The following is a 10,044-nucleotide window of genomic DNA, read 5'->3' as shown; positions in this document are numbered from 1 at the left end:
CCCCCGCCCCCCGTCCCCCGTCCCCCGCCCTCGGATTTGCTGAAAATTCCAGAAGCGCAAAATTCTCTAAAATTAATAAATATCAATAATAAGTGGCTTACACATTTCTTGATTGAATGATGTCTTAGTGCCATAAAGAGGGATGAAAGGGGGGGATGGCAGTTTCAAAAAGGGGATGGTTTTTGACAATTGTTATTTCAAGGGGGCTGGCATCCCCTCGCACCCCCCCTCAAATCGACTACTGCATATTCCATTCTGCATGTCCACATTTTAAGAAATCCCAACATGCCATACTGACCACGCCTCCTGTTCATCAGCAAGCTCACTCCCTTGCGTTTTTTTCTTCTTTTACAATGTAATCTATTCATATGAGAAAGATAAATTGTCATATTTGAAAACAGTGTTTTCTCCAGTCATATATTTGGTATTTTTATGTTTTCTTGTGTTTTGTTTTTCTATTCTCATGCTCACTTTTCCCTCGTGAGGTGAAATGGTAATGTGCCTTTAAGAGAAACAGGGGCGTGTTAGATTTGGTCAAGGAAACGTTACAAGTAGGAGGGTATTACATTTCCACCGTCTGGCAGCTGGTTTTTCTGAGATCACTCGGATCAAAACCAGAAGTAAGTGAGAGCTTTTTTTGCAGCATCAACTACACCTCGTTTGTCTTTTTGCTGACATCAGTCCCTTCAGCTCATCTAAACATGGACACACGTGTTAACAGGAGAGGACACACGGAGCACTTTGTTAGAGGTCAGCACTTGAAGCTGAAAGATTTGAAAGAGAAAGCTCAACAGTGGAACCAGTACCTCTCCAAAGAAAACATCCCACCATCCCCCCGACCGGAGTTTCATGTCTCCCATCTGAGACACGACACAGACAGAAGTGGAATAGATGGGATTGCGATCGACATGAACTTTCGTGTACCGGACCCAGAGGAGGGAGCGGAAGACCACGAAGACCCAGAGACCCTGGACCTGATGTGGTGGAGCCTGTCTGTGGGATATGAGGAGATAGAGTCGGCTGAGAAGAGACTCCTTGAGGACACCTACCCAGACCGGACAGAGGAGCAGGCCCGGGGACAGGAGAGGTTCCTGGGGAGGTTTGCCACCTCCCCTGCCTTCCTCGAGACCTCCAGGCTCGGATCGTACCGCTTTACCTTCCCCCTGCAGGACCTGCTGGAAGCGTACCGCAGGAGGGTAGGCACTGTAAATTACTACAAGCAGGTAGACACTGTACAGTTACATGAAGCAGGTAGACACTGTACAGTTACATCAAGCAGGTAGACACTGTAAAGTTACTGCAAGCAGGTACTAGTATGCATAAAATAAGTTATTTATCAACACAATCTATTGTGAACACTTGAACAGTCAAAGTACAAGAATGATTTCATCAGTGATCTGCAGAAGAGTAGCGGTCTCCAACAGACCAGAACATCTGCTGAAGAGTGAGCTAGACTCCACAAAGGGAGGAATCAACATACAATTTTTTAGAGAAGGAGCAAAGTGCGAACATGAGGACTCACACACACCAGGATAAGTATTATCTCAAGGACAAACATTGTTTATCTGCAGAGAAGTGCCAAATGTTCTGCACATTTTTTTTTCTCAGTGTTATCAGTACTGCAGTGTTTACATGTGTATATAGTGTTTCTATAAATAGAAATACAAAGTTTTACTTGCAACATTCTTTACATACAATAAGGACAAAGAATCGGCTCTTCCATTAATACACGTTTTGCCTTTGCAGTTTTGCGTGGGCTCAGAGCCGATCCTCCGAGTGTATGAGACCGTCCTGTACAAACAGGAAGTGATGCACTCTGTGGTGGTCCACAGCCACTTCTATAACGAGCTGTTCCAAGACTATCCTCTTCTGACTGACAGCCCTGATGCGGTCTGCGCCTACGAGGACGGACACTTCATCTGGAGGCCTGAGGCCATGTGTGAGACTCACAGGTACTGCAGTGTGTGTGTGTGTGTGTGAGACGGAGAGAGAGAGAGATTTTGTTGGAAAGTCAAAGTTTCAAAGTCTCCCACCTTGCCCTTAGGAGGGAAGAAGTCAAGTTAATCAGAGGTGAAATAAAGACTCAGGGCATTTGATGCATAAATATACTGTAGTTTTATTCTCCTTTACCTCTGTCCAAGTCTTACAGCCTGGACAGCATCAGTTGTGTGCAGGATGGGGCTGCGAGGAAAGACACAACAAAGACAACAACAAACAAACCACGTCAAAGCAAATCGTACTGTTGTGGGAAGAGAACACAACAGTCTGGCTGGCCTTCAACAGGCAGAGGAGGCTTCTGTGTGTTCACATGCTGGCCTGTTCTCTCTTTTGTCTGTTGTTGCATATTCTTCTTCTTCTTCTTCTTCTTCTTCTTCTTCTTCTTCTTCTTCTTCTTCTTCTTCTTTCTCTTTTTCTTCTTCTTCTTCTTATACAATTGTTGAATATGCTCTGTGGTTCTACACTTCCCAGACTTCAAGAATTCTCAACTAGCCAAGAATGATGATTTCTCTCTCTCTCTCTCTCTCTCTCTCTCTCTCTCTCTCTCTCTCTCTCTCTCTCTCTCTCTCTCTCTCTCTCTCTCTCTCTCTCTCTCTCTCTCTCTCTCTCTCTCTCTCTCTCTCTCTCTCTCTCTCTCTCTCTCTCTCTCTCTCTCTCTCTCTCTCTCAGCTTCAAGTTGGTCCAGAAGCCATATCAGAACCAGATGGTAGCTCATCTCTTGTCCAAGCCAAAGCATCAGTTCTATGTTTGGGACAATGTGGCTGTAGCCTTCCACATGCCAGAGAGCGAGGTATGAAGACTCACTTTCCATTCAAACTGAAGTTACATGTTACTGGTAAAGACTATGAGTTAGGGTTAGGCCACATCCACACTAATACGTTTTCGTATTAGTGTGGAAAAAACGATCTCCGTCCACACGAGCGTTTCAGAAATAATCTCCGTCCATACTAACACGCCTGAAAACGCATATCACATGACCATTCACGTACACTGGGCATGTGCGTGCCGGTGTAAACAGGAAGCAGATTGTCTACTCTGCGGTTGGTTGCTTAGTTGCAGAAAATACTACGGAGGAAGAACAGAAACGGCGAAAAGTACGACCGGAGATTTCTTTGCTTGGACCGACGATGAGGTGGAACCGTTACTGAAAGTAACACACGAGTATAAGGCGGTCGAGGCGGACGTCGTGACTGATAAGACCCAATCAGGAAGCGAACGTGGGCGTCTGCGTCATCGTTTTCAAAAGTCTCCGTTTCCGCCCGTCCAGACTAAAACGCAATCCCGGAGTTTTCGAACTAAAACGGGGTCAGCAGCGTTTTCAAAAGTCTCCGTTTTAGGGGTCCGAAAACGCCGGAGTAGTGTGGATGCTAGGCGTAAACGTAGCAAGAGTTATGCGTTTTAAAACGAAAACGTATTAGTGTGGATGTGGCCTTAGGGTTCCTACTGCAGTGCTCCTCAGTTAAAATACCAGCCAAATGAATCATTTTGCTGCTTACCATCATGGTATCTATGCTGCTCAGTGAAGTTACTGTGGTTAATGTTACTGACGGCCAGAAGCAGCCAGTATGAGCATTGAGAAAACACTTCTGGATCCTATAGGGAGCTGAAGGTAACGTCTCCTCCTGTATAATTCACATTGAGTCTTCCTCTGGGATGCAGGATCAAAAATCTACTGGGACTCCTGGCATGAAGGTTTACAGTTTACAGAGCGCTGATAATACAGAATGTCTTTTACAGCTTGTGTGAGTTTGGAATGTGATGTACAGGCAGCGGTGTGTGAAGTGTTTCCCAACATTCAGCTCACACTAAGAAAAAATAAATAAATAAATCACTTCCTGTATAATTCACATTGACTCCCAATGTAATTTAAGATGAAAAGGCCACTAAAGTATAACTTTGTTTTTTCTGAATTTAGAAGATTATAAATATTTTGTTGTTTGCTTATACCAAGCCTGTGGATCTAAAGTTGATAACACACAAGCAAATTTTTAGGGCAAACTCATTGCTGGCAAAATTATGAAAAAAGTATGAGTGACTAGGCAAAGAGGGCAGTGGGCAATGGTAACTGACAAATTTGAAAGTTGGAGGAGTGGAATGGATGAAATAACGGTTGCCATCACCGTGATCCAGGCCTCCTCTTTTCTACTGAAAATGTAATAAGTTAACCATTTTTTCAAGCTCAATCATGCTCAATGCCCATGTGCAGTTTCAGATTGATTGGCCGACCCGTTGAGGAGCAAAATGGATGCAGACAGACAGACAGAAGGACAGAGTTTTCCTCATTTTATAGTAGGATTCTGAAAGTAGGAGTAGGAACAGTTGAACTCCATCCTGTCCTATTCTTTTGTATCTCATCATATTTTGTTCCCTTTCTATTCAGACACTGGACTTTGACATGCAGAGACTGAGAGACTGCCTCAGGTTCTGTGAGCCGGGACATCCCACCATCTCACCTGCTGAAGATTTTGATAGTTTTGAGGAAGCTAATGAGCTTGTCGAAGCCTGGTGGCCCTACTATCACACACCGTTCTACTAACTACACGCAAATATCTGCAATCTCAGCTATGGACATTCCTGTGGATGAAGTCCAGGAGAGTTCAGGACTGAGTATGGATCCTCTGGAGGGGGTCTTGTGACCCACCGACAGTGGAGAAAAGAAAGGTAAAGCGCTTACAAAGAAAAACAGTTTGACTGGAACAGAGTGCACCTGCAGAGGGCAAGCAACGCCTTGCAGCTAGAGCTGAAAGACGAGGTGAAGCAAGGAGAGGGAGTGCAACCTATAGTTTAAGTTAAACTTGCACAGCACTGAAATGACTTGATGCAAGTGACTGTCTCTGTTTTCAGTAATCTAGCTAATGTTAGCTAAAACAGAGCTTACACCAATTTGTCTAGCTTCATTGCCTAGCCCGACGAGTCAGACCCATGGACCGCTATGACATCCACGTTTTGGCAAATTACATTACATTACACTTTGACCTACCGGGATGGTGTGTGTGGGTCTTGTCTCTCTGCCTGCAATGTATTCATCACGACAATGTAAAAACAATAAAGTATTGAAAAAAGCAGATTTTCTGTGTCTCTGTACCAGCTAAGATCTTTCCTCAGTGTAAACACATTTCATGCGAGGAGGAGGAGGAGGAGGAGGAGGAGGAGGAGGAGGAGGAGGAGGAGGAGGAGGAGGAGGAGGAGGAGGAGGAGGAGGAGGAGGAGGAGGAGGAGGAGGAGGAGGAGGAGGAGGAGGAGGAGGAGGAGGAGGAGGAGGAGGAGGAGGAGGAGGAGGAGGAGGAGGAGGAGGAGGAGGAGGAGGAGGAGGAGGAGGAGGAGGAGGAGGAGGAGGAGGAGGAGGAGGAGGAGGAGGAGGAGGAGGATGATTGGACAGAGGCATTGAACTGGTCAGATTCTGTGACAGACAGACTTGCATTAGTTTATCATTAAACATGTTTTTTTGTTCTGTTTGTTTTTTAATCACAGTGCAATAATGATTACCAAAGCCACACTGTCGTTAGATATTTATGTGTCAATGGCCATCGTTCTAAATGTACTTTTGTCCCGACGTCCAGAAGTGCTTCACTCCAGAGTGTCGACACCTCCTGCTCATACACAGATATTTGGCTGACTGACACAACACCTAAAGGACATTAATCAAACATCATGTAAACTCTGCACTGACATCCAGGTAAAGCACTGCAGACTTTTGGGAAGAGAAAATCTGGGTTTATAACACAGAGAGTAATATTCAAATGCAACATCAATAATAATTCACCCTAAAGCTGCAGATGCTTGAAACTACTTTTAATTGCATTTTAACATCTACAGCATTGGTTCTGAAACTCTCCAAGTGAGCAAACTGAGTCTTCCTCTGGGATGCAGGATCAAAAATATACTGGGACTCCTGGCATGGAGGCAGAGAAGCAGGTTTACAGTTTACAGAGCGCTGATAATACAGAATGTCTCTTACAGCTTGTGTGAGTTTGGAATGTGATGTGCAGGCAGCGGTGTGTGAAGTGTTTCCCAAGCAAACACTGAGCAAAAAAAAAAACACAGAAAAAGAAAAAAGTGCTGGATATTTTTCCGTTTTGCTGGAACAAATGTAAAAAAAAACATAAGTTTCTCATTTGGCCTCATTGTTCACCTAAAACAAGCAAACATACTGTATATTTGGCATTTACAGTTAAGTTGTCAATGTATATGTAATTATCTCAATAAGATCCAGTATTGGATTGCAACAGGGACTGGTGCCGGTACTGGGAATTAGCAATTTATCCACATTTTGCACTGTTATGAACAAGACCAGGTCCAGACAGTCCAGGCCAACCTTGACATTATACAGTGACAACGCTGCCACCTAGAGGTGTTTGTCTAGGACTTGCACACCTTAATTTGGGCTGTTGAAGCTGCATCATGCATACATCTTACGTTAAAATCCACCTGTGTTGCAGCTTAAATCACAAAGTGGGGCTGACACAGAGAACAGCGCCCCGTCCCCACTAATTGGAAAGCCTCAGATTCAGCCTATTTGCACAAATTAAATTGAATTAAAAGGAAAGGCTTTTACTGCACATCTTACTTGGCTCGCCATATCAAGTTCAGTTATAACACAGGTCAATGTGTTGAGAGCAAACTTTACTCTGGTGCCCGGTAAAATGTTGAAATGTCAGGTTTGTCGCCTTGTGTGATTGGTTAGTCGCCCTTTGACATGTGAGTCAGACTAAGTGATGTGTTTTGTATTTATGGCAATGTCAGGCAGTGAAAAGACAACTAGTGCACTGGGAGATGAGGGTCAGAAGAGGTCGAAGAAGACAAAAGTCCTCCTCATTGTCCACTATCTACTTATCTCCTTACAGCCTGTAGACGTTGTTGACTTGTACTCAAACACCTGGGGGATAATAAGGATCACACACTGTGAATCATTACTGTGAAAAGGTTCTAGCTATATCTTGACGTTTTAGTTTTGAATCTGTAAAACATGTTAAAGTATGTACATCAGTCATGCATATTGATGATCGCTAAATAAAAACAAATATTATTTCGTTATTTCATGCCATTTTCATCAGGTTAACTGTGTGGTCCTGGAGGAAAAACAACTCATCAAACAGAACTGGAGTTGAGCGTCCGGCACTCTCAGAAACCAGGAGCATAAAGTGAAGGCAGAGGAAAAGCGCATCTTTGAGTCAGGATAAAAAAAGAAAATAAAAATGGGACCAACTTCCCTGTCCTCTGCCCTCATCAGTGCAAAGATCACAACAAGAAGAAGACGACATACTGATGATTGACAGTCAGCAAGCAGGAGTCGGGATGACAAGGGAGGAATCATTGCAGCATTATCCTTGTTTTCCTCTCAAATACAATGACATCAGCTGTGTGTTTCAGTTTGTTCGCCTCCTGAAAGTAAATAAATAATTAAGTTTGACATCTCAGTAAAAATATAACCCAAGTTATATGATTAGTAAAAAATAGAAGTGCCATTTTGGTTCTTGGAAACGCAGTTCCAGCTCGTAGATTCAATCGGCAGTTTGACTGAGATGAAGCGCATGATGTGCCGAGCTGTCTTTGTCCTCATGGAAAGTGGACAGCATTTTAGTTTCTCCTCCTTTCTTTTCTTTCTACTTTCCATAATATCAGGTATTTGGGACTCACAGCTGCCATTCACTTCAAATGGAGATTTCCCGATCACATCCATGCTGAATCCTTCATGTAAAACTTTGTCTGATCCAAGCTGCTTGTCTGTTTGCGTGCGAGTGGCATGTGACGGTACATATTACAGTATGTTATACAACAGGTAGTTTCGGTGAAGCAATCTGATTGGTCAAAGATTTCTTCTAACCGTGCTGATGATTCCCATAAAGCAGGACTAGCTGGGCTTTACTGGTTGCTAAGCCAACTCTTGTGGTAGCCAGGGAAGTTGTTTTTTCTTGCTTTCTCCCATTGTTTATTCTTATGTACACTACTGTGGAGAAAACTTTACAGACAGTTCACATGCGTTGGCAATCATTGTATAAAAGCCATAATACCCTTGAGGACGTTCTTTACTGTGATAATGGGTTCAGCGGTGATGTGGACACGCTCAAGAAGATTGGAGTTTTAGTTCTATAAACATTTCTGGAGGCAGAAATAATCTGATTGGTTCAGTTAAACCTCGATGGGCGGAGCCAAACAACCACAGCTTTTCAGCGCTAAAGTTAGCTAACTGGCAAACTTGACAAGCAAAGAAGGAACTCTGGTCAAAAATATTTATATATAAATATGAATGCCAATGATTTTTTTTCATTCATTCCATGGCATTCATGATGTTGAAGGTCAGCTAGCTAACTAGCTAACCTAGATAACTTAGTATGATAGATTGTATTTTTCCAGTTAGCAGCAGAGCGCTAGGCTTCATAATATTAGCTTCCTCCTCTCTTACTTCGTCTTTTTCACTGAGCTTCAGTCTAATGTCACTTAGCCTGAAAAGCTGTAGTTCTCTGGCTCCGCCCACCGAGGTTTAACTCAACCAATCAGATTATTTCTGCCTCCAGAGCAGCTCTGCCTCTGACAAATGTTAACTAAATCTGAAATCTGCACGGTACAAGACACAGCCGAGTCACAGTATCACAGTAAAGACCAGCCTCCTGGGTAATTACTGCTACAATATATACACTATATAAGGATGCTAAAGTGATTATAGATAATAGATTGTTACTGTTGTGATGAGGTTGGTACAACACATCTGTTCATGTCTTTTCCTCGTGTGTCTGATGTAATTCTGACCAGACTGACAAACTGTTAGTTGGATCACGATGCGGATAAGGAGAGGCTAGGAGTCAAGTCCATCGCAGACAGTATTTCCTTCACTGAATAGGTTTGGTTAGGTGTGTATCCATGTGTGGTGTGTATTTTCTGTAGATGTGCACAAGTGTGTGTGTGTGTGTGTGTGTGTGTGTGTGTGTGTGGTGCTGCAGCTGACAGGCAGGCATGCAGAGACATTCATCAGCAGCTGCCTCCTGCTCTCTGATCACTTTATATACACACTTTATAGGTTTGTTAAGAGAAGTGCCTGTATAAGTGCTATACAACTGTAGGTATTATCATTGTTACTAGTATTACTATCATTATTATTATTACTACTGGCGTGGGATATTACATGGATACAGAACTTGCACAGGCAGGGCTTAACCTCAACATCCACCTGTCAAATGAAATGTGGATGGTTTGTTTTGGCTGTGGCTGGTGAGTTAATTCTGCCACGTTGCCACATTGTCAGCTGGCCAATTTGCATTTGATCAGTTTAGTCTGACGTTGGGATGGTAAGTCGACCAGCCACCGTGGCCTGTTCACCAAAAAGGGAAGTAGAATTTCTTAAAAACTGAGATCCAAGCTGCTTTGTCAGCAATCAAAGCAAAGCAACTTAATTTTCCGTCTTTGTCAGATCTCTCGGAGAAAAACGTACTGTTACGAAATCCTTACTAATTCCTCAGTCTAATCCGCAACTAACACTAAGTTTGTATTGTCTAGGAACAGTACTGGATCTGACTGGTCCTCAGTATCAGCCGATACTTAAGAGTTTAGTAATTGGAAGTGGTATCGGCAGTGAAGGAGTGGTACAGTGCATCCGGGTGCTAAACAAGTCGAGCTCGGAAGCCAGAACCTGCCAGAACTTTCACCTAAAAAAAGTATAAATTGAACCCTTCCCTGCCACGTAACTTCACTGGAGACGTCCTGCCTGAGCCACCATGACACAAAGAAACACAACATGATTCAGTGTCACTGTTCCCCTCAGGACAGCTAACTCGTTGCTGCTGTTCTACCGATCCAGTTAGCTGAGGAGGACACTCGGAAACAGCCTTCCTGCCAGAGGACGGAGTTTCACTTGAGATCAAACAAAAAAAAAAAAAAAAGTGGCTTTGTGGTTTGGTTTGAAAGTAAAAACCAGATGAATGGGAGAGAGAGAGAGAAAGAGAGAGAGAGCAGGACTGCAGCGCCTCACAGTGGAATGACTAACACATTACAGTATATATACACATTACAAAGGTACAAGCTGTGTGTGTGTGTGTGTGTGTGTGTGTTCTT

The 10,044-nt window shown here is 43.4% G+C and overlaps 2 protein-coding genes across 2 annotated transcripts in view; both read left to right on the top strand.

The window, feature by feature from the left end:
- Nucleotides 1-10,044, top strand: part of pfdn1 (prefoldin subunit 1) — a 326,057-nt gene that overhangs the window by 302,276 nt on the left and 13,737 nt on the right. The gene's annotated exons all lie outside the window — the stretch shown is intronic.
- LOC139933536 (uncharacterized) lies at nucleotides 676-5,024 on the top strand. Its single transcript, XM_071927643.2, has 4 exons — nucleotides 676-1,196; nucleotides 1,747-1,952; nucleotides 2,668-2,788; nucleotides 4,379-5,024. The coding sequence occupies exons 1-4, from the start codon at nucleotides 702-704 to the stop codon at nucleotides 4,532-4,534; spliced, it is 978 nt and encodes a 325-aa protein (XP_071783744.2). The 5' UTR covers nucleotides 676-701; the 3' UTR covers nucleotides 4,535-5,024.

Source organism: Centroberyx gerrardi, chromosome 11, assembly GCF_048128805.1.
Source record: "Centroberyx gerrardi isolate f3 chromosome 11, fCenGer3.hap1.cur.20231027, whole genome shotgun sequence".
NCBI lineage: Eukaryota > Metazoa > Chordata > Actinopteri > Beryciformes > Berycidae > Centroberyx > Centroberyx gerrardi.
Note: the sequence above shows the minus strand (reverse complement) of the source record. Positions and strands in the feature narration are given on the sequence as shown.

Excerpts from the sequence above, each read along its gene's own strand:
- LOC139933536 (XM_071927643.2), top strand. The coding sequence starts at position 702 with ATGGACACACGTGTTAACAGGAGAGGACACACGGAGCACTTTGTTAGA. Across the intron at positions 1,197-1,746 it reads TGGAAGCGTACCGCAGGAGG|TTTTGCGTGGGCTCAGAGCC; the intron begins GTAGGCACTGTA and ends TTGCCTTTGCAG. Across the intron at positions 2,789-4,378 it reads TCCACATGCCAGAGAGCGAG|ACACTGGACTTTGACATGCA; the intron begins GTATGAAGACTC and ends CTTTCTATTCAG.